We start from the raw sequence: 24877 nt of genomic DNA on the forward strand, positions 1-24877 counted from the left end.
TATCAGGTACCTGGGGCTTTGTTCATGCTTTGCACCCGAGTGCAGGGTGGCTGTGCTTTGCAAAGGTCCCAGTGCATTTGCTCCCAGCACAGGGGAAGTGTATGATGATTTGTGCATAATTTAAAACAATAAAATAAGCTTCCCTTCAGGAAACTCCCGCTCCCCCTTTTTTTCCCAGTGATGGGACGCTTGGAGCAGTCAGCATGCCTTCTCACCCACTGTGCCATGCACAGTGTACTGGTGAGCTTGGTGTGACAAACCTGCAGTGCCAGGTCATGCTCTTGTCTGGAAACTCAGCTCCTTGCCTCATTTAAAACAATCTGATGGTTTTAGAACTAGCTTTGGCTTATGCCCTTCACACAGGACGACACTAGATCGACGACATTTCGGGATAACTGTTTGGCAGCCATTTTAGATACTGCCTGTGCTGAGAGCTCTCTGGCTGCCAAAAATTGCAGACACTCTGTGCCAAAACACTCTTGGCAGTAGAGATAAACTTTGCAGAGATACACAGTCCAGAAATATCTTATAATTACAAAGCACAGGGGGCAGAATGTTTTTACAATACAGCTGTGCTAATGTAAACATTTAATTTGGCAGCCTTCTCCACCCACTTTTCAATTAAACGGGTTTATGCAGATACTTTAGGTCTGCAATAAACTTTATTGCAGCTTCTCTTAGAGTACAGTTTATGAAACACAGATTTAAAGTATTTTGGGGGCTTTCCATCCATTTAGTGAGGCACATTGAAAATGTTAGGCTGTCGTAAAGGGAAGTGTCAATTCCTGTTTTAAAATGCCTTAGCTCTGGCTTCACTAAAAGCCTTTGCTTTAAACGTATATATTAATTGGGGCCTGTCTCCTTTGCTTTTTCCCAAAACAAGTAACAGGATATTAATAGAAAGAAATGAAATCACTTAAAGACCTACAAAAGGACATTTGTGCTGGTGGTGATCATTAGAAAAGACAAGCGTTCCTGGCATTGAAGAATCTTGCTACAGAGAATAGCTCTGAACAGCAGTTCTTATGGCTATAATTGCAATAATTGTGTGATAGCTGCAATAATTGCTCTTATAGAGTAAAAGAAAAATAATTTCCAATCACAAGCATTATTCAGCCTTAGATGGCAAAAGCAGCAAAAGATCCTTTCCTAAAAACTTCAGAATGCTGGGGGTTACCGTATTTTATACTGAGATGAGTTAATTGGCTTTGTGAAACTGGTTAATGTTTTATAATATAAGAAGACATATTAGATCTTTCTACTCCCTATCAAATCAATTAAAATAACTCTCTCTAATAATGTTTGTATTTTGTGGGAATGAAAAGCTTCAGTGTGACTTTAAAAGGCCAAAATGTGGAGTCCTTCCTGACAGTCAAGAGCTCTCCAATTCTGTGAGGGATCACACCATCTCAGAGGGGCTATCCCTGGTTTCAAAGGCTCTCTATTTAGGAGCTAGGCAAAACAGAGTAAGCACAGTCATAGAATAGATTAGCATGTTGTCTAGGGATGCCAGACTTCAGGATTCAAAGGATCAACTCAGTTTGGATAAGCTGAGGAGTAGGAAAGACTGTTTGTTGGTTTTCCTTTTTTTGAAAGTATGTTCAGACTTCAGTCATGAAACTTGGAATAGCATCCAAGAAACTGCTATCTTGTCTGCTTTAATTTTGGCATTTGTAATTCCAGGCCAAACCACTCATTGTTGATAATTATGCAGTAGCAGCAGCAGAATGAGGGCTGTTGGTTATCCCACAGCAGTCTGGATGATGGTCTCTGCCCCACAGAGTGTTCAGCTTTGGTTTGCATGTGTGTGGGGCCAGGAGGTGATGGCAGGGTGATGACTCGTAAAAGGCACCAAGGTGCCTTTTCGTATTTTTTCAGCTGACGTGCAGGAACTTGTTGGGGACTGGTTAAAGCATTTTTACTTTAAATTTTGAATGGGGGAAGGAGAGATATGAAAATAGATACAAGTGACAGTACTGAGGGCATAGTTTACCAGGAAGTTTTTAAGTAGGTGTGTTATGGCCCAAAAGCAAGTGAAATTAACTGCTTAATTTTTTTATGGACTAATTTGAATGGATTCCAGAAAGTTTGATTAGTGCAAGGCCATCAGAAAAACAAGAGCTTCTTCCAATCGATTCGCACTTTCCCAATGTTCACGCGATGAGTTAATTGTAAATGGTGTTTTTTAAAAAGTATATTTACTTGTCTATAGTAGACATAAAATAAATGTGATTAGGTTAGAAGTATTAAGGCATAACAACATAGACATATTAAAAAGCTAACTGAAGAACGTCAGCTAAAGCAGATATTAAAGCACTAACAACATAAGGTAGGGTCTAGTTGTAAGGATAATTCTCTCTCTGTAACAAAGTTATAAAGATCAGGTGTGCGGAAGGGAATATATTTTATGGAGGGCATTCCATTATTGCAGGAATACAAAGTAACTTTTTCTGCCTTGTGATCATAAGATATTTTCTTAGACTCCTATTGCAGGAGTGATCATTACTTTAAATGGATAGTCTTCTTACTCTTTCTACTACTCAATCAATCTTGCTGATAAATTGGAATTATCTAGATTTTTTTTCTCTAGTGCTGTCCCCTTAATTAGGAACACAGTTATTCAACATTGTCGCTGTGATTAGAGTACGAGTACAGTACAGAACAAAGTGCTTTTAGGAGTAGTATAAGACTTTTTAATAGACTCTGGCCTTTTCATGAACAATAAAAATTCAGTTTGGTTTTTGGTGGTGAAGGACCTCGTAAGTGAGATACTTATTGTCGCCTTTATTTGGCCACAGAAGTCTGTGAGAATGCTATCATGGTCCATAGGCAGAATCAGCATTTTAGAAAAGGATGCTTTGTAATTCATTGGCATTAAGATAACATGTGGTGTTAATATAGTAAAAGCCTGGCTGCAGGAGTGAAAGGTCTGAAAGGCAGAAGTGAGAAATGCATTGCGCATCTATGAAGAGATTGATTATCAGGTACCTTTGACAACAATAATTTAATAGATAAATGGTAAATAAAGATCTGTATAAAATGCAATCCCCTCCTCCTTTCTCAAGGCTTTAAAGAACCATGGGTAATATTTGGGATTGAAATAGTGCTTGTATTTTTTCTCTATGAATAGAGAAAAACAGCTGGGTTTGGCACAAGGTGATTTTGTACCACTCTGGGAGGCCAGATTGCCTGTGAAGGATCCCTGCTGAGGGTTTTCTATATGTAAGCCAGTCTCCAGGTCCATGACGGGGCCAGACCTTCCTGGGTAGCAGAGCAACATGTGCCATAGTCTGCATGTTCCCTTTGGAATTTGTGGTCTGCTGCTCTAAGTGCCAGAAGCCTTGACTAACTGATGGAGGAAACATCTATAGTCGTCCTCCCTCTGCACACACTGGCAGTGGCCCGGGTATTCCCACTTCTTCCTTTGTGGCCATGAGCACCACTGCTGCACTGCCCCAGGTAGCAGTAACCTGCAGCAATCTTCAAGGCACAGTTCTGGAGTGACCTACCCAGTTCTGCACTCAGGATGAGAACTGTACCCACAGAAAAGCCTGAAACAGTCTCCCTTTCTTTGGGTGTTTGCGAGGAAAGAGAGGTGGCTAACAACCAGCTTTACCCAAAGCCCTTCTCTCATCCCAGATCACAGGTTTGAAGCTGGATATTTACCTAATGTTTGGTCAAACACTGGAAGTCAAGTAGTACCACTCAGCCAATGTGGCAAGAATTAAAAAAGTATTTTCAAAGTGGTAAATGCAGTTGGGCACAATTGCCCATGCACTGCCTATCCTGGGGGTGCTTGAAAGTTTGGATTCTCAGGTATGGGGGTTGGGAGCAAAAAATGAAGGTGTGTGGAGGCTCTAGCACTATCTTAGAGGATTCTTTAGAAAGATGATGAAAGCTCATGCTCATACAGTAGCAGCAAAATTTTAAGTTGCCAGCCCATAAATGGTAGTAAAAATGCTGTGTCAGTTCTTTAGGAAACACATGAAGAAGGACAAATGAAATATTCTCCTGTACAGCACAAGACAGTTTAAATAGATTAGGCTCTGGCATAGCACTTAAGTTTATCAAGCGTTTAGTGTTTAGGATGTACAATACAACCGTATGTAACTTGCCAACTATCTGGGCTTCCCCCACTGTTTCTGGTTTGGCAACAACATGGTTTTTCACCCTGTTGCAATGCTGACTGCCAAGGAGACATGGCCAGCTTTCTGCTTCCTGTCTTCCTCTTTGTTCTGGCTTGGTCTGCATTCTGCCTGCCAAGTCACAGATGCCAAAAGCTTATACAAAAAGGTCAAACAACTAAGGCTTGAAGTCACCTATGCCAACATTCGTATTTTCCTTCTATTCTTCTGTATTTGGCTAAATGAAAAGTACACAGCACATAGCTGAGACAGGAATACAGAAAAATTTTTGCAAAAGAGTGTATAGATTACAGTTTCTGCAAACTGCTTGTAGAGGCAGTGAACACTGAACATTTTAAGAGGAATTCCAAGTGCTAAAGAAATAGTCTTTCAGTTTTGTGAATTTATTCCTCTCCAGTCCCACATCAAATTTGTTTTTGCTTATTCCTGCTGTTTTACTCTATTTAGGAGTCAAGTTCCTGTAGAACTTAGTGCTACAGATCTCTGCACTTGGATCTGCACCTACATCAATATCTGTGACCCTGTTGTAACTACTAGGAAAATTAAGTTTTCAGTAATATTTTTAATTGGGAAGTTCTAATAATAAGTATATAACTGTTCAGAACCTAAACTTCACCAATATAAATATGAAAACTCATGAACTATATGGTTCTGTACATTTTCCCGAGAATAATATTTATTTTCCTGATTTTGGTTCAGCTTCTCTCCACCTTGTGAAACTGGAGCAGAAAAAGATATCTACCACTTCTATTTCTATAATGTTTCTTATCATGATAGTGATATTCACCTATTGCTTTAATCTCCAAGTTTTAGACTAAACAGTAAGGCTGATAATCATAGCCATAAATGCAGCATGACTTTTGGCAGTGAGTTATAAAACAATATAGTTGTAAGGTAAGCCTTCTGTTCAGATGATTCATCAAAGCCCAGGTTGCAAAGCACAGCTTACTATTTCAGTCTGTCTTCAAAAGAAAATATTCACTTTATTCATCATCCTCTCATCCTTTTGCCTACCTTTCACACCTTTAAAGAGAAGGTGCTTCTTTAAAATAACAGCAAGAAGCAAAAGGAAAACCAGAAAGATGCTTTTAGCAATAGACCTTTCATAATAAGCAGCATTTGATTGTCTCTTACTCAGAAGAGCAAGAAACCTGTACTGTGCTTAGTGATTTTATTTTAATAAAAATGTTTTCCTGCTCACTGTGAAAATGGCAGAGTTGAAGAATATTCCTAGACATATGATGGTGGTGGGAGAAAGGTAGAGAGAGAATGCAGAGAAGGTAGGGAAAATAATGTGTTGTTGGTTGTTTTGTTCATTCATACGGTTGGTTGTAAGCTATCCTGTAGTAAATCTTTAACAATTTTACGAACAGTATTACTAAAGTTAATTGTATACCTGGAGCTTGGGTTAAAAGGGCTGCCAATGTCTTTAATGGGATAACAGCACACTTTCTAGAGTTAAATATTGCTTGTGGACAGCCATACATATGCAAAGATGTGTCAGTTTTCTGCTGCTCTCCCCTACTAATCTCATGGAAAGATATGGTCCAGAGAATTTGCCTTGTTCTGCCCCATAGTCACTACCTTTCTTTTTCATGGCCTTATAACTTCATAAATGTTATATCTTAACACACAATTTTTTTAATGTATGTTTATTCTAGTTTTTTTTTTTAATGTTGCTACATACTGATTACATATTTTCCATCTGCTTACACTAATAAATTTAGAAAGGCAAATATCATTTTGATGTTGACATTTGTCTTTGGTGAGAGATGTGACTGCCTGTGTTCTACACAAACTTAATGTTAGGCTGTGGCACGTTATTTGAAATGGTATAGGTGAGTTCTGTGCAAAGATACCCATGCTTGCTGGGACTGAGCCAAGTGGCATATGAAAAATAGTGTAGGCTTGCAAGCCTAACAGTCTTCCTAGACTGATCTTTTCTACTCTGTTTCATATATACAATCACATACCGTCTAACCAAACTATGGTAGCCTCTAGACTAAGCTTGGTATAAAACTTTAGTTTTATTCTTATTGTCATGGTGATCTGTCTTCATGTGCTGTTTCCCTCTCCCGAACACTTACATCATGCTGTTATAAATACCTATGTGTATGGAAGTGATTTCGTTGTTCATTTGATTAAATAGAAGAAAAGGTCCATACAGTATTGCTAGTGTTTCCTGGGGGAACATAGGGGCTTTAGACTTACAGGAGACAAACTGGCTTGATATGAAATGTGTTTTAACATCGTTACAGAGATTTAGTTTTAACAATTGTGTATGTAGGATGACTAATGCCAGAATCACTTTGGAAAAATTGGCCAAACAATGTATTGGTGTATGCTTAGTTTCTGGAGGTTGTTTCACTGCTGGTGGAGTGCTTCTGTTGCCAGCTCTGATGTCGCTTTGCTCTACTGCAAGCAGGCCACACACCTTTGTTCTGCCCCCATGTGCGGAAGTGCCTGGGGGCGAGGGAGCAGAAAAGCATGTTGCTATGAGGCAGCTTCAAGTTGGAGGGGATCTGGGAGGCATGCTGCTGAGCAGTCTTCTGAACTTTGCTGCATCCTGGGATCAATGCCTTTTTTTTTTGTTGTTTTCTTGGTTTGTTTTTTGTAAGTGTGACGTGTGATTGACTAGTGGCCCCTCTGCAATGCTTGCCTGTCAGTCACACCCACTGGGTGGAGAAACACAGCCCTAGGCCAAGGTGAATTTTGTGAGTGAATTGCATTTTCTCATGTTCTTGCCATTACTGATATCGTACTGCTGTCCTGAAAAGGCTCTGTTGTTCATGTTTCACTTTTAAGTTGTCATTAAAGGAATACAGGTGTTATTCAGAGGAAAACTGCTTGAAAGCATAAAAGCATTTTGGGACAGCAATGCCACCGAAAGAAGGCTGGGCTAAAAAGGGAGCTGTAAGAATGTTTTCTTTACAGAATCACAAAAGGTGTGTTGTGTATTTGTGGAGGGCAGGGAGTGACAGGCAGAAGGGAGGGAAAATCTGAATTCCCAGGTTTACATTACAGTATTGTCACCTGCTTGAAATCGGTCATAAAAGGGCTTGCTGTAATTGCAGTGCATACAGCTGAATTCTTGTGCCGTGCATTGTGTCTCATCTAACTCCTTCAGGTCAAGTGGGTTTAACCTATTTGTCTGGGAAAAATACAGTGCAGAGCTGCCAAAGGGCTTGAATACACATAAGGTGTTAAACTGAATCTTGAACCTGCAATGTGGATGCATAAAGGGGAAAATAATTAGTATCGTTCACAGAAGAAGGGCAGTGCAAGTATTAAGTTGCTATTTTTGGTATAAAGTTTTTAGAAAAATCTGAAATGTTTCTGTAAGGAATGCTGTTGTGAAGGTGCTGTTGTTCATATTTATGCCTGTTCTTTCAGTAGTGCACAAGAGAGTTAACATGTTTAGCCCATCAGACTTTCCCATCTACAAAGCCCTAAATGTTATAAGATAACCCTGAAGCTATATGCATTTAGCTATATGCATTTCAACACATACACAAGCACACACACACACACACACACACACACACACACACACACACACACACAGACATATGCACAGATACAGAAATATGAAAAGTTATTCAAATTAAAAGATCAGTTTGGATTGAATTTTATCTTATATCTTTAGCTAGCAGAAAGTTAATTTTTAAGTATTAAAGGGCCTTTAATAAGAATGTAAATCTGCAGTTATAGTACACATGTTGAATGTCTAAGTTTACTCATTCTGACTTCATGTCTTGGAACTGTTGGGTGGTACAACTCATTTTGCTTTATACCACAAACTGAAACTTGAGTCTCTGTTGTATTTTCAGTAAACTTGCACAGTGTTTTTTAACTCCAAAGACTATATTTTTTTATAGATGCAGACAAAATCAATCTTGATAGTTTTCTCAAGGTCCTGCTGTGTTGGAGCAATGGTAAGAAAATAAGCCTTAGAAACACTCAATGGTTAAATAATGTTCAAGGCACTGGCAAATTACCAGGTGCAGCAAGAATTTTGAGTTAGGCTTTTTGCGTCTCTCTCCCCCCCAATTAGCACTTAATTTTTACTCATGCAAACAAAAAAAAGGTAGTAAGCAATAAAAATGAAAGCCTTGGAATTTGAATCCATACATCTGGTTTTTTAGATAAAAAGTAATATAGTTTTTTCAAGTATATAATACCCTTAGGTACTGCAAGAACATGTGCCAAGTTTTGTAAGTAAACGAAATTGAAAGAGCAAAAGCAGCCTCTGCTGTGTACTGAACGAGCAAGCATATTTTAAAATCTTGCAAAACTGCAGCTGGTATTGTACTTACACCAGGGAACGTCACCCATGTAGATGATTAGAAAGTTAAGGAAATTAGAAATTAGGGAATTAAGAAGAAGTGAGGGATATGCTAATATGTAATATACAGTGAAAGTTACAGAATTACAAAACAGATGCTCCCATATGATATTACTCACAAAATGACACAATTATGTTGGGAAGGCACAAATGAACATGATCAGATAGGATTTAGTATTTTTTAATAGCTTTTGACCAGTATGACTGCAATGGCAATACTACTGCTAACAGGGAGATGGGGAGTCCGTGGGAAAAATGTTCTTTAAAATTGCTTTGTTTTAAACTTTAAAGTCAAGGTTTAAACCAGGATACATTTTTTCTTTTTTTTTGGTGTCATGTTTTAGAAATAGTTCCTTGCACTTTTTTTGCAGAACATCCCTGCCCAAACCCAAAACCGGTTTGGTGATACATTTCTATGTGTTAGCCAGTTCTACATTTTAAGTTCTCCTGTGGCACATCATGTGATTAGGTATTTCTAATTTTTATCTACTTTAAAAGGTCAAAGTAGAAAGAAAATCAATGCATTGATAATAATTTTTTTATCACTACTGCTTCTGTATTAAATATATTATCTCTTCTCATTATTTATTATAATCTTGCATATAAACATAGTGCCTGTGAGCACACATGCAATTACAGTCAAGTTTATGAACCACTGGTATGAAAAGATAGGGGTATTTTTCTCAGCCAGTTCTTGTACATTACCTACTTAGTGCCTACTGATTAATTTAATCTTTTTTTTTTTTTTTTGTCATGGTTAGTTTGTTTTAATAGTGTGTGTTTGAATATGGACAGGAAAAGTGGTGCATATTTTGTCTGTGAATTTTTAGATTATAGCAGATGAAATTAGATCCACTTTATAAAGAGTACAGTATCATAACATAAATTTTGTGTATATACCACCATTCGAGGCATCATGTTTTCATAAACATGATCTATGATAACAAATATTACTTAAGGATCCCCAGAACTATGGCATTCCTTATACCCTGTCTCTGTTAGATGTAAATTAATATCCCAGGACTTAAAAATTTCACATAGCTTCTCAAGACAAGAAATACTCAGCAGAGTATAGACAGCAGCTGCAAAAAAAAATCAAACAAACCAACCAAAACCAAACAAATCATTGCTCTTCTAGGGTCTTTTCTTGATGTGTTCCATATTCTTTATGCTAAAGATTGTGTTTTATCACCAGTCATAAAGTTGAAACTAATTGAAAATAAAGCATAGTTGTGGTAGAATTGCAGATCATAGGTCAAAATTAGGAGATCCCTTGGTAAATGTTATAGTATTTAGAAACACTGCAATGATGCACAGTTTGTCAACTCATTAAATCTTTCCCCTCCTATGTCAGAGGAAACGTTATTTATTGAGGATGTTCCTAAACACAGTTATGTTTTCTGGAAGAGGTCTTACCTCACGCTATTCTTATCTGGCTTGAAGACTTCAATACTTAAATGCTGCGGTGCTCAATTCTAATATTGGAGCTTCCATGATATGGAAAGCCCTAACATTTTAGTTTAATTGCTGTTTATTTCCCCCAGTTAGTGTATAGTATGGTGGAATACTTGGCATTTTAAGTGACTTCTGTCTAGGGAATGATTGAGAGGCCTTGTGAGCCTCTGTTAATATTTGTGAGTTGTTTGTCAGATGATGTATAAGACTCATGACGTAGCATATGATTGTAACTTTCTGAAAGACTGAAGAGTCTGGCTTTTATTACTGTATGATTTAGTGGGGAATGCAATGCACTTGGAAGAAAATATGCAGATCTGTCCTACAGTATTTGTTGAACTGTGCTTTTTTTTGTACTTTTAAACGGTAATTTACCATGAAGTGCCTCATCCAAAGCTTGCTGGAGCAACTTTGCGTTGATTTTAACAACCTTTGTCTGTGACTCATGTTAACAAAGCTGATTTTTTTTTCTTAGTCCTGTCATCACCATCCCTTGCCTAAAAATATTGCCTTCTTTGAATTTTATCTCCCTAAACTCTTATTGCTTTACTGTTCTAAAATTCAACAGAAAGTGAAATCTTGATTGCATGGGAGTCAGTGGTAAAATCTATGTTGGCTTCCACGAAACCAGAATCCATGCAGAAGATTTAGGTTGGACATTAGGAGGAATTGCTGCTGATTAGGCATTGGAATGGGCTGCGCAAGAAGGTGGTGGAATCACCGTCCCTGGAGGTGTTTAAGAGAAGGCTGGATGTGGCACTTAGTGCCATGGTCTAGTTGACAAGGTGGTGTTTGGTCATAGGTCAGAGTCAGTGATCTCAGAAGTCTTTTCCAACCTAATTGATTCTGTGATTCTGTGAAGATCTTAGTAATATACATTGTGTGAAGGCCATGGTCAAGCTTTGTCTTACAGAACAGAATGAAGTGGTCAGTTTATTAATTAGCTGAAGATATATGCGAGGAAAGTTCTATTATTTGCTTACAAATATTAACTTTTAAATTAATATAGTCTATTTGTTTTTTCCCTAAATATCCAAATAAGTCTTTCATTATGTTCTAAATTTTGCTTTTAATTTTCTGAAGAATCTGTAATAAAAGACCTTTATGAAACATACCTTAATCTAAAAAGTTTCTTGGTTTCCAAAAATGAATGTTTCTGAATATTTCTGACTATGGCTAGTATCCACAGTATCTTCCAGATGGATAAAATTAAGCATTCGTATCTCATCTTTTCCTACTGAATCCAACAAGTTTTGGAAAGAAACTTCATTCTTGCACATTCATCCACATGTGGTGTGATACATATATAAATCTCTTCTTAATGTATATGTCAAAAAAGAGCTCTGCTAATATTATGAGGTATGGGAAACATTTGTTTCAGGCCATGTAAAAGTGTAACCCTTTTCTTAACTTAAAAATATGTGTGTGTATGTGTGTGCATACATAGATATGTATTTATTCCATGCACAACTTACAGCTGGGGAAAGTTGTTCAGTTTTTAAAATGAGAAACATATGGTCTTTATAAATTCTATAAGAAATACTTTGAATAAATAAGTGTTGTGACTTATTTTGCATAAACAAATAAAGGAATTTAAATTAAAAAGATAAATTTGTGCATGGTATATAAAGCTGAAAACTTACTGTGCTTATTGCTATTTTGGTTCTATTAAGTGCTTCTAGGTCCTTGAATTTCTTTCAACTATATAAAAACTGGATTTACTCCCAGAGCTCCACTTCTTAACTAGGGCAGTTTAAAAACTAAACAAGGACTGAGTCAGTTAATTAATTTAAATGAGATTACAAATCAGAAACACATTACGTAATGTTGATTTAATTACCTTTTTTTATTTACCTAATTAAAACACTCTGAAGGAAAGTTAACAGTCTCAACAATGGCCGGCTGGGTGACTTGGTAGCAGCAGATCTGAGCTGCTGATAAAAGGGGAGGTGAAACAGGGAGCCTGCTATGACCTGTCTGGCTCTGACACCCCAGCTCATCACATGCCACCTTGGTATCAGCCTATGTGATGCTGGGTTTGCCCTGACCAGCCCGAGTGTGGGGATGCTCCCACAGCGGCAGAGGCACAGAGTTTCACCCAGTCATGCCAGCCATAGGTGAACTTGTCTGTGGTAGGAGGGCATGGGGGCATGTGGGGTTACTTGTTAGCTGATGGCTTAATTTTGCTGTGTCCCCAGACCAAAGCATACAGTTTTATACCAAAATGAAAACAGAGCCCAGCTTCTGCTGACTGGGCTGGCAAACTCCCAGCTTTGTGAAATGACATGCCTGCTAGATACTAACATTAAGAGATACCTTAGCTCTCTGGGGCGAGCAGTCAGCTCTATTCCTTGCTGTGCCTGTTTCAGGTAGGTTGAGGTTAGACTGCAGCACCTTTTTGAGGTAAAGATCGTAGGTCACTGTTATGGCTCTTGGTGCGGCACGTGAGTGCTGATGAAGCCTGTCCACATAGGATCAACACATCCAGCCTTCAGTGTAGCTCCTGCTGTTTCATGGGTCTCCTGAGAGGTTTCTCCTATGCCTACTGGGTGCAAACTAATGAAAGGAGAAAAAATTCTTGGGCATTACTTGCCTGAATGGAGTCTGCACTGAGGAACTGGGGCTTTCCTGAGATGTGAATATACCTTCTGTGAACAGCAACCAGGACTTTTTTCTGTGTCAGCTTAAGACCCTTGGCACATAGGTTTCTTCAGTATGCTTACTTAAATTTGTGAAACCAGATCTGCAAATGGATGAAATCTAATGGTTTCATAACTGGAGGATGCCACGGAGCCTTTGCATACCGAACAACAACCAATCCTTCCTTGAATGGCCAACAGAATTTGTCAGTGAAGTGTTGTTTCAGAGCCGAAGACACTCCCCGTGACTTGGACCTAAATGTCCAACTTCATTTCTCTACACTGCTCATTTACCACCTTTTATATGAATACTGAACACATTAAAAACTTATAGGACAGAGCTTCATGTACTTATCCAATACAACAGCCGAGCAATCTTGGTGAACACAGAGGAACTCCTGGCAGAATAAGAGTAGCAGAACACCATATTTAAAAGAAGTCACTGCTTCAGTGTTATGGAGGTTTTCAGTGTGGATGTCATGACTGCATATTGCTAACAGAGTATATGCTGTTGGGAAAAGATGTGAGGCTTAGTCCAGCAAATGTCTTTCTCACAGTGAAGCCTTACTTGTATTTTAAGGTGCTGCTTCTCCTTGTATGAACTGTGCTTCATACCATGTATCATCAGGGATATCCAGTCTTGGAATCATTTAGCTTGGAAAAGACCTTTAAAATCATTAAGTCCAACCGTGAACCTAACATTGCCAAGTCCTCCACTAAACTATGTCCCTAAGCACTGTATCTACAGGTCTATGAAATATCTTCAGGCAAGGTGCCTTCATAACTTCCTTGGGCAGCTCATTCCAATGCTTAGCCACCCTTTTGTTGAAGAATTTTTTCTTGATATCAAATCTAAACCTCCCTTGATGAAACTTGAGGCTATTTCCTCTCTTTCTATCACTTGGTACTTGGGAGAAGAGACCGACCCCCACCTGGCTACAACCTCCTATCGGGTAGTTGTAAAGAGCAATAAGGTCTCCCCTCAGACTCCTTTTCTCCAGGCTAAATAACTCCAGCTTCTACAACCTATCCTCATAAGACATGTCCTATATCAAGGAAACTGGTGAGGGTGAGAATTTTATCTAATAGCCAACATTTTCAGGGGAAGTATTTCAATGAAATGTAGTGGTCTATGATAATGTGAAAACTAAATCCCCCTCTAATTAACATATTTATGAAAACAAGTCTGACACTGGGACCCATTCCATTTCCATGTTTATAGCATTTCACCAAGCATTTCAGTGGATATGTAATGCAATAAAACACTTGGAGCTTATTTACACCATAAATTAACTATTATATCACTAGAGTTGGTGTGAATCATGGTCATAAAATTGTACAGTAATTCAGGATTGTCAGATGGAGTAATACTGTACAATGAAAGACACAGCTTTTGCAAAATAAAATTGATAAAAGTCTTTAGGAATTTTGTCAATCCAATCAGTTGCTTCATCAAGATAAAAAAAGTAGGTAGTAGAAGACAAGTGTGTAGTAAAATTAGGACAATAATAATAATAATTAAAGGTAATGATTTAAAGTGCATAGATGAAATTATTTATTTATTTGGTTTGAGGATTTTTGTTATTCATGTTATTTACTTTGGAGGAGAGGGAAATATTGTACTATTTTTCTGCCATGAATGCTTTCCTACCATGACAAACTACTGAAAGTCTTTGAAATATCAAAAGTTGATTGGGAAAGTCTTTTCCTCAAGGAGATTGGGCTATCTCCACCCCTGAGGGCTTTCATACCTTGACTTTGTAAAACCTTGAATGCCTGAGTTTAATCCTGTGGTTGAGCCTTCTCAGGGCAGGGGCTGGGACTACCCACGTCCCTAGCACACTGTGGTAGCCTGTGATCCTTTGATCATTTGTCTTAAGCTTTTTATATCAGATGGCAAAATAATCCTTAAGGATGACAGTCTGGAAGGTAGTTGTGATTCTTGTTCATGATTGTGACTGTCAACTGAAAAGTCAAGTGCTGTATAGGTGTGTGAAGGTTTAAACAGCATCAAAATGATACATGGTGCCACATCCCTATGGTCCTTTATCCCCCATACCAAAATCATGGACTATCAAAGAGCAAGAATGTATTTACCTGTTGGTGAATGATTAAATTATTATCTGTCAACTGAGATGAACTGAGTACAAAGGCTGTCTCATAGCCTGTGGCAAATAGAAAAGAGAAATATGTTCATTGAAACCACTGAGGAAGTTTATTTGGTTAGTGTGATACCTGGGGACAGTTTACTTTTATTTCTCTGAAACATGGCTCAACAAACTATTTTTTATTTTTACAGATTCTGACACTATTTGCTTTCAAGGCATTCAATGTTATGCTATAAGAGAGAACCTTAAAAGCAAAAACTTGTGTACAATATGGGGCATAAGGAAGGCATAGCATAGCTTAGTTTTTAAGGAGAGTATCTTCTCTTATCAGCTGAAAAGTGGAAGATTAGACTACTGGGGTGAGGAATACTGAAAATCACTCAGGAATCTGGTGAACAGCAATGTGACTTTCTTGGCTTTGCTGGAGTGGGTGTCCTTCCTTCAAAGGAAAGGTAGTGCAAATGGAGAGAAGGTCTCGTCCCTCCCTAGATGGCAAATCATTGGCTTTTTTTTTCCACTCTGCCTTATAAAGCCAGAACTGATGTCTCATGGCAGCACCTTTCCTAGTGCAATACAGGGGAAATGGATGCTTATTTTCTCACTTCCACCAGACCTTAGCAATCATTTTTGCTTAACTCTGGCTGCACTGAGAGTTGTCTGCACTCACAGATGCTCATTGGGATTGACACCTGGAAAAGAAAACATGGGAAAACAAGTATAAAACGTATCAGCTTCTTTACTCATCCTTTTGTACAGTCTCCTAGAAGCAAGAGTAATTTGAGATAGAGTTTGAATTTCTTGGTGATCGCCCTGCTAATTCATAATAAATTGTACTTAAAGTGTACAGGGCTACATGACCAGGTAAGAGTAAATTCTGGCTTGAACCTATTTCATATAAACTGTTCATCCATGGGGCAGCAACTTATCAAGGCATCAGTCTCTGGTTGTTGGATTGGTCAGCACCAAGAAGAGCAGAGCAGAAGATATGCTTATTGTAGTTGTGAGGTGCATTTTGTGGAAATGGTATGTGGCTGAGCTTTTGCTCTGTAGTAAGAACAACAACAAAACTAAGGAAACTTACAGCCAGGAGCTACTTAAATGAAAATGTTGAAAAGTTCAGTTTCGTTACATAAACGTGGGGTTTTACTTGCTTCTTGTTGTGCATCTTTTCTTACAACTTCTAGCTTAGGAAGTGGTTTGGGTTTCTGTGGGTTTTTTGGGATGTGTTTTTTGTTGTTGTTGTGGTTGTTGTTTAATTTTCACAGAGTTATTTGCTGGGCCAATTGAATGCAAAGTGAGCTAGACAGAAAATGAGTCTGGCTTATGTATTTCTCCATCACTCTGGAAGAAAAGGTTCATGTTGTTCATTAATGATATTGTACAGATGAGGACAAAGAAAGATTTAAAGTTTCTTAATATATTTTTTTCTTCCTTAGTTTCTTTGGCTTTCCAAAAATGCCTCTTAGTCCCACTTTTAGAAGAACATTGCTCCAATGTCTCTCTGTTCATTCAGTGTTCTGCTTATAAATTAAGTTATTCATATAATTTAATCCTATAATGATCACGGTTCTCATGTCCTTTGCAAAGCTATTTGCATCCAATCAAAACAGAAGAGTGCTTTATAATTACTGACACTGGTAAAAGAATTGGATCATCACAGGCCATCTCAGGACTGTGTCTTTCTTCTTGAGGATCAGAGGCTTCTCTGTGTTTAAGTGTAGAGTTACGTAGGTTGGTGCTCTCATGCTGAATAAAATTCTTTGCTTTCTCAACTGCACTAAGCAAAGGATTGGAGAATTTGCTTCTCATATTCATCTGCAGTAATTTTCTTTCGCAAAATCATTGAGACCTCACTGGTGAACTGTTAGTAACATCTACTGCTCAAAACACATTCTGAGAATCAATCTGTAAAAATCATGATCAATGAGTAGTTAACATAAACCAAAGCTAAGTCTCACTGTAAAATTATAATAAACAGCCAACTGCTTATCCCTATAACTGGAAAATTCTTTGCTAAGTTTCTTATTATAATATGAAAACCAATTGTTTAAACTATCATCAGTCTTTAAATCCTGGATCCAGAAAGTAGGAGTAAAGGCAAATTGCTGTATAAGAGCTAAAAATATAACTTTCCTTTGTCCTTCTTTATAGTGAATTTTAACAGGAGAAAACTTCAAATGTTATTTTCTAGTGGGCCTCATTCAGTTTCAAATCTCTGTGATTCCAAAGCTATGCTGTTCAAGCTTTATTGGGTGCATCCACTACCAAACTGACACTTCTTGTAGCTACACGTCTATAGTAGTTTTACACTCAGAACATTGCTGTGCAAAATAATTCTCTCTGATAATCTGAATTTAAGTGTGTATGGTTTGCAGAAGCAGAGAATGCCTATTAGAAGAAGATTACAGTTCACCCCCTGCAGGGCGAACCTTCCCATTGCAACACAGCAAGAAGGATAGAAAAGTCCATAGGCAGAGAAACATATTTTTAGCATTTCTTGTAGCTGATTAAGTTTACAAATTGACTTGGTATTTTTAAGGGTTGTACTCTATCTTATCATGAGAAGAAACAGACATACTGAATGGCTACGTATTGTGCTGTACAATTGCACTCCTAAGAGTACCCCAAGTGTGCAAACCAAGTGCAGAATCTGACCCACAGACTTGCCCTTCATGCTTCCTGCCCGAGATCAAAGAAGACAGATGAAATTTCATGTGAAATTCGCTATTCAATGTATATTTTATTGTGTACAAGAGACACATATGAGTCAAGCCATGTTTATTAAGCTACATAACAGGTGGCACAGATTTCAAGGAACCTCTTATAGCAGGCAGAGGGAATCTCTCATTCTAGTTTAAGGGCTACACTGGCTTTAAGAAGAAGCGATAGGAATTGAAGGACAAGTATTTGTTAATATGTACTTTTCTTCTTTTCTATCTTTTTTATTCTTTAATTTGGGTATCGTATACAGCAGTGCGTTAAACAACTCTACTTCTGTCTGGAGTCTATTTGGTGGGAGCAATTTCTGTGGTGCTTTGATGTAATCTTTTGGTAGTCCTGTGCTCATATGCTACTAATAGCTCTGCTACATTTAAAAAAATTAATATTTTTTATTCAGTTTGTAAAACTAGATACCTATATATGGAAAAAATGGCGGTGCTTCATTTGGTTTCTTACTGCTTTGCATACTTTGTTTGTCATGTCTTTGTTAAGAATTTCTTGCAGTGGAGCAATTCTTGTTATATTATTGAATACAGTGAGACGTAGATGGTTTTGAAAGCAATTGATTTCATGAATAAGGATATCACTTATCATTTAGTGTATTAACATGAAATTGCATTCTCCTCTTGATTCATTCGGTGCATACGTTATGAAAAAAACAGTCTTTGGGGTCTACAGGATTTGAGTCTTATTAGTTTTTATGTTACATAATTTAATTTCACAACAGCAGTTCTCACAGGCTAGGAACACAAAGCCTATATTGTATTTAAACATACTGTCATATCCTCAGTGCAGTCATAAGTCTGTGGAAACAACATAGGCCTTGGTGCTTTAAGGAAAGGCTAAAGAAACAGGACTTATCACTGCAAGTGCCACTAGTTGTGTGATCTGTTACATCTTTCTGGTCATTGCCCGAGAATAAGCTACCTCTCCTTTGCTGATTATGCAATATTATATTTAGGGGATGGAGGGAAAGGGAATGAAAAGGTACTCTTGTAAATGTGTTTACAACTTGAGTATTTACCTCAATGACTCTCTTGTCCTTATTCAGTGATCTATGAGTTCCTCTTATTAGGATCATTGCATCTTTCACAATGTTTCTGTTTCGCATAAAACAGGTTATATATAGTGTGTTTGTTCAATAATGCTTCACATAGAAAGTCAGGGAAATGACCTTTGCAGAATAAAGTGAAGTATTAGTTGAATAATGAAGGAGAGCATTAAAAGATTTTGAGATACTTGCAAAACAAATTATTAAAACATTTCTTTAATTTCTTTATAGATTCTGGACAACCAGGAAGTCCAAGCCACAATGATCCTGCCAAGAATCCACCAGGTAAATATAAGTTCCAGAACATGTGCATCTAAGATTGTTTGAGAACAAAGATACTATTGTTAATAGCTAAAGAGAGCATAATCGGTCAGCAACCTATTTTGCACTGGTAAGTATTTATAATCAAGACAAGCTGTAATTATTTTAGTTCTTTTAAACTGGCAGTGCCTCAATTGCAGTTTCATCAACATTCATTTAATCTAAGGAATTTTTCTTTAATTTCATGGGGTTTAGAATTTTCCAAGCGGAGATGGGTAGAGGAGTAAGGAGACAAGATCCCGAATAACTTTAATTTTATGAAAGTCTTCAAATGATACAATTTTTCTTATATCTCAATAAAATGCAATTTACCTACTTCTAAAGTCTGTGATATGAGCTATAAGGTTTTTTAATTTTTACATGTGATTTATAGAATGCAAATATGTTAATTTAAAAATATATTTTGTATCAGCTCAGAGCAGTTTTTGAACATGTTAATGGGTCACAGTAGTGACAGCTGGAATTTCTTTGAGAGAGATGTCTTAGTAAATGGTCCTTTCAATTATTCTGACATAAAAATTCAAGAGAAAATCAAACTCAGACTTCGTCATTCCAGTCTGTTTAGACAAAAGTTTCATTGTATTTTCATGAAATTATCCTTCTCATCAATTGGGTAAATCTTGTAAATCTTTGCCATGTTGTGAATTTTATCAGGGTAAGACACGTGACAGACGCACTATCACTTCTTAATGAGAAAGGAGTGACTCCTGCTACCACCATCATGCTACATCATCTCATTTTAGCTCTGAAAAGATGTGTGTATCTGAAATAAGCTGCAACTAACTGAGTTTGCTGTTTTTATAAATGCCAAATGAACTATAGTCTGACCAGGAAGTAATTGTGTGATGCTGGGCTGTTGCATATACAGCAATATTTTCTGGTTCTATTCAAACATTATGGAAAGCAACCTTCCTTGTGGCTATACAGTTTTATACTATGCATACAATCAAAGTATACTCTACTTGTGAAATATATCGTGCATGTTGCATGTGAATACCCAAAAGTGAGAGAACTATCGTAGATCATTATACAAAAAACCATGTTCCTGTAAATATAAACCCCAGATACACAGACTTGAAGATTGCAGATATATTTTAGAGATAAGAGGTCAAAACAAGTCAAATAAAACAATTACGAACTCTTTTTCAAATGATTTTTTTTTCTTCAAGAAATGATGTAGGCTTGGTATCACTTTTACTTGGAGAGTTGGATGCTGTTTCTTTCCAAACTGTGTGCGATGTTAAGAGTAGACTTTTATTTTTCTGTTAAATGCATGCCATAAATTATGTAGAATAGTGGTTTAAAAACCCAATGCAGCAAATTTACACCTAAAACAAGTCTGAAAAATTTCCTCAAGGATAATTACAGTTTTTTGAAACTTGGAGCATTTAGGTGTAGAGCATTTAATTTTGTTTTAGAGTATCTCTGTGAGTGCAAGAAAAACCAAATGCATTACCCTACCCCTTGTCATTTTGAAGGATCCTTTGTAGCTGCTGCATTTGGGAAGCTGAAGGCAGGGTTTGGAAACCTTTAATATATTTTAAAATTCTGTTTTTAAAGTACCATTTAATATTTGGACGGGGAAGGTAGAACTATGTATTTTACTAGTGAAGATCACATCCTGTAGTGAGTCCAGTCTCTCTACTCCTCAGTCTTAAGTCTGGTGAGGAGTAATCTTGCTGCCAGCAACAGAGGCCAGGGAAGGGCAGCAGACAAGCTGTATAGGCTTTCTCAGCAGACTTTTGGGGGTCAATACCTAATGTTTGACAAACTTTAGTGTCTCAGAAGACAGAGGGACATAGAAAGCAGAGAAATATGTTGCTGATTGCATCATGAAACTTCCTGCTTAAAAATAAGAGCATAACACTTTCTCATGATTTGGACTCATTGCTGCCAGTATTATTCCTTTATCTGCTGCCAAGGGGGGACAGAAAATGAAAACTGTGCCTTGCTACCCTTGAAAGTCTTCATTTAAGCAGAGACAGAGGCATAATTGAATGTCGTCTCCCAGAGCATACAGGACTTTCTAGCCTTGTTCATCTTGCCTGTGATACCATCTTGGAGTTAAATTGGCAAGGTTTAGTTGAGGTGTTTAGTGTTGAGATTTGTGGGACAGCAGAACATAGGACTTCTAGGGCTGTGCAGGAGAACGAGGGGGAATTGCACTCCATTCAGCTGGTCTAGGAAAAGGGCTACTGTCCTGTTCTTTCTTACTAAACTTCACGTGATTCTTATTATTAGAGCCAGACAATCACTTCTGTCAGAACCCTAGAGGATACCCACTCTGAAGTTTGTTTTTGGTCCCAGGCCAGGAGCATGTGGACTGGTAGTGCCGGGAGGGTTTGTTCTTCTGTCATGTTTTGTTGTAGTGCCTGTGTGGCATGGAACCAGGGTGCTGGCAGGGGATATGTGCTGTTAGCTTTCAGATGCCATCACCTTCAAAAAGATATTGCCACGGAAGAGGATGTTGGAAACTGAATGGTAGTTGGCAAAGCTGCTGGTGTTAAAAGTGGTTTTTTTCTAGGTTTGGCTAGACTGTTGCTTTCTTTAGGGTGTCTGGTAATTTACTGTCCTAACCACAGAGAGAGGGTAATGTCACTTGCCAAACAAAAGAACATTAAGGGCACTTAACTGATAGCCCAATACAGTATTAAGATGGTGTAGCTTGTAATGAAAGTGGCATGTAGCTTTTGTAGCTAAACCCAGGGGTATACTCCCCTTAGTTTCATTTTTCAATTACTTTTATCTGATGTATTTTTAAAGAATTAATCTTGTTTTTCTAAGAGGTGTGTTGCAAAGATTGTCTCTCTGCAGGGATTATTAAGCAAATTCCAGACAGATAGATGAGCTGATTTGAACAGAGAAAGGAGAAGAATCTGAACACTACCGTTGTTGCATTGGCCATTAAGTTCCTGATACCTAAAAGTTTGTATTATGCTATCACAGTTCTAACTATTAAAAGTTTACATGATCTAAAAGAGAGAATAAACATGTCCATGGATCCACTGACGGTGGCTGAACAGATGGAGGGACACCTGGATTAATAAGTTTTAAAACTGAAAATACTTATAGCTTTGCGAACTATCAATAAAAGCAAACAACAACAAAAACCCAAAAGCAACCCAAGTACTTCAGGCCTGCCTTGTTTCTTAACCGTCTACTGGGCATCTGCTCAGACCTACTGCTGAAGCCCACTGTTTGATTATGGAAACTTAGAGTGGCAGTTTCCGTGTAATGCTGCATTATTATTTGCTCCTGCAAGTCTCATAGGTTTTGTGTGTAGCTTAAGAAAAATCTAAAAAAAGAGCCTTCTCATACGTGCCTTGAAATACCTGCAGTGGTGTGGCAGGATGTGTCCTGAAGACAGAATATGTGATCTTTCAGTAAGTTCACCTGTTTGGCATAAGAAAATTATGACAAAGAGTAAAAATAGAAAAATATCTAGAACTACAAGTAAGCTAATGATATTGACACCTTCCATAAGAATTCGGTCTCCAGACATACAGTTCTTACTGACTAGTTCTTCTAGTTGAGGATTTTCCGAGTTTTGGTTTACTTTATTATTCTTTTCCTTACTGCCTGCTGGCCACAACTGTTTGACATTAATAAGATTCTTATTGTTTGCCATTGATTTGAGGTTGCTGCTTGGCAGACTTGATTTATTTATTATACATCAGTGTTAACATGCCGGTGTCCAGCTGTTACCTTGTTGCTCAAATCTTTGAACAGCATTTTTAAGCTACTAAAATAAGAGTAAGAAATAACAATGCTGATAGAGTAAAAAGCTATCTTGATAGGAAAATAAAGAGACTCAATTAAAGAAGGTGTTGCCAAAAAGCTTGCAACCAGATGCATTTTGTACAGGTGCCTTCAAGATTTTGGAGCTATTCTTGTCCAACATAGGGGAATACAAAAAAAAGTGCAAAGGAAATGTAGCCATCCTGACACAGACAACTATGAGCCTTGCTGATGAGGGAAGAAAAGCATGTTTAGATTTTTCCTTTCATCCAAGCAGTTGAGTTCAGAGGTTATTAAGTTATTGGGTTATTTGTTTCCTATGCTAATTTTTTTGGTTGGTTGGGTTTTTTCTCCTGATAGAACTTATTCCACTTCAGGTGGTTTAAGGAATATTTGCATATGAATTTTGCAGACTCTATAAGATCAGTCAGGGCTGAATGAGAAATGCAGAGGACTTAGGTTTGAGCCTGTGTGCTGATGAATATTAAATTATTTATATGGGGTGACACACTTTTAGACAAAGAGATTGAGAAGCTGTCTCTTTGACTCTTTGCCTTTCATTCCCTCTCACTGCTTCCCTTCTTTCCTCCACAGTAGCCCATGATACATTGTCAGGGAGTTTGCCTAGAGATAAAATCCTTAATCTAAGTGAAACACAGGTAGGTGAATTCCCAGCCCCAGCCTCACTGCTCTGAAATTGGTTTTACCCTTCTATTTTCACTAGAAATTTTGTTCTTGGAACCACTTCCAAAGAAGACCGGAGTGAAATAACCATCTCTGAAGATTAGTTTAGTTTTATTTTTTAGTTAAAGAAAGTGTTGCCAAAAAGCTTGCCATAAGCCTCACGTATCTCTCAATATGCAAATTTGTCTTGCAGCTGTAGAGCCCCAAAGGGGTTTTTTGCTGTTTCATATGGGATAGCAGCCATAGGGAGAACATTCTTTTTGGATCATGCCTTAAGAATTGTGCAATAAATTTATCTATATATGACTGTTTCAGGTAGAAATATTTCAGTTTTAAGTTTTAGAATGCATAGTTTCAGAAATAGCCTCTGTAGAGTAGTGTAGTCTCAACCTTTGCACTCTTGGAAATGCAATAAGGAAATGTCGTAGGTTTTGAATGACTCAGACCGCAGATGGTTTTGTTATTTTACTGTATTGCAAGTTACCCTCTTGTGGATGGGGAGTTAGCCCCGTAATTTATAGGAATAGAAGAGATATGGCCTCATCATTGTAAGCAGCTTTTCTTAAGCAATGATGCCATAGTAGCAGTTTGGGGATTCAGATAGAATTGTATTTAAGCAAACACATATTCAACACTGTTTTTCATCATGGGAGTGGAGATTCTGAAACGCTTGCTGTTTCCCGTATGCCTTCAGCCGTGCCATCTCAGATAGTGATCTTCATATACAACAGGGTTTGATTTGGTCAGGGCTTGATTTTCTGTGAAGTTCTCCCTTTCCCAAATGCCTTATGAATTAATAATGCCAGTGATTGAGAGGTGGTACTCCTCCTCATCAGCTTCCCAACAGTGAGCCAGGTGGGACATTCTGGGGGCAGAGCCCAGCTGTGCTATTTTGGCAATCATAAACCTGCACAGGTTGTACAGTCCCTTTTTCCAAAAGGGAGAGTTTTTGACCTTGCATGATGGTTTAAAATTTGATGAGGGTGATTACTACTGGCTTAGGATTACTTTTGAATTCTTGTTTGCATTGACTGTTCTTCTTTATGAACTTACTGTGTGAATAAGTGATGCTGTGATAATTCTTATGCTGTGTTCACTTAAGATGCAGTGGTGTTCAATGTTGGCTGCAATGGATTTTACTTCAAAGTGTGCACAGAGCAAGAACTTACTGAAAAATCTTATGTTACCAGTTAAAATTCCTGAAACCTGCTTTGGCATCAGAAAATTCCTTTTTGGTACCTGGTAATACCATAGCTGTTAGGAAGCAGTCCCCCCAACCTCTTCTTAAATTTTGACTGTAGTTTCTGTATAACCTGAGACCTTCTGGAGTGGAAGGCAAGTCTGCATTTGTGTTAGTTACTCTTTCTGTTTCTTGCTAGATTTCAGGGCAACTCACTTCTTGGATTCTAGTACATGGATTCCAGAGTCCATTAAAACTGGTGTTTACTTCTTCAAATTACTGCAACAATGAAGGATATTGTAGTTCCGGCTATAATCTTGAGGGTATTGAAAATCTCATTTGTTTCTGAAAATGGCATATTTAGGTTTTTAGTTTCTCATCATGCTAAAAGGTTCAATGGTGTCAGGGCATCTTTTTTTCAGCATGGTTGTTTCCTGTCCCAGTTAAAACATTATTGCAACTTTCAGGAAAAAGAAACCAAAATAAGCTG

The 24877-nt window shown here is 37.8% G+C and overlaps 1 protein-coding gene across 7 annotated transcripts in view; it reads left to right on the plus strand.

The window, feature by feature from the left end:
* The window catches only part of NFIB (nuclear factor I B), a 169248-nt gene that overhangs the window by 76429 nt on the left and 67942 nt on the right, over nt 1–24877 (plus strand). For all 7 annotated transcript variants that reach the window (XM_008921623.3, XM_008921624.3, XM_018070282.2 and 4 more), the window contains exon 3: nt 18696–18749. In XM_008921623.3, the coding sequence (XP_008919871.1) occupies nt 18696–18749 (54 nt within the window). The remainder of the gene's footprint in view (nt 1–18695; nt 18750–24877) is intronic.

Source organism: Manacus vitellinus, unplaced genomic scaffold (genome assembly GCF_001715985.3).
Source record: "Manacus vitellinus isolate BGI_N305 unplaced genomic scaffold, ASM171598v3 scaffold_18_pilon, whole genome shotgun sequence".
NCBI classification, from domain to species: domain Eukaryota; kingdom Metazoa; phylum Chordata; class Aves; order Passeriformes; family Pipridae; genus Manacus; species Manacus vitellinus.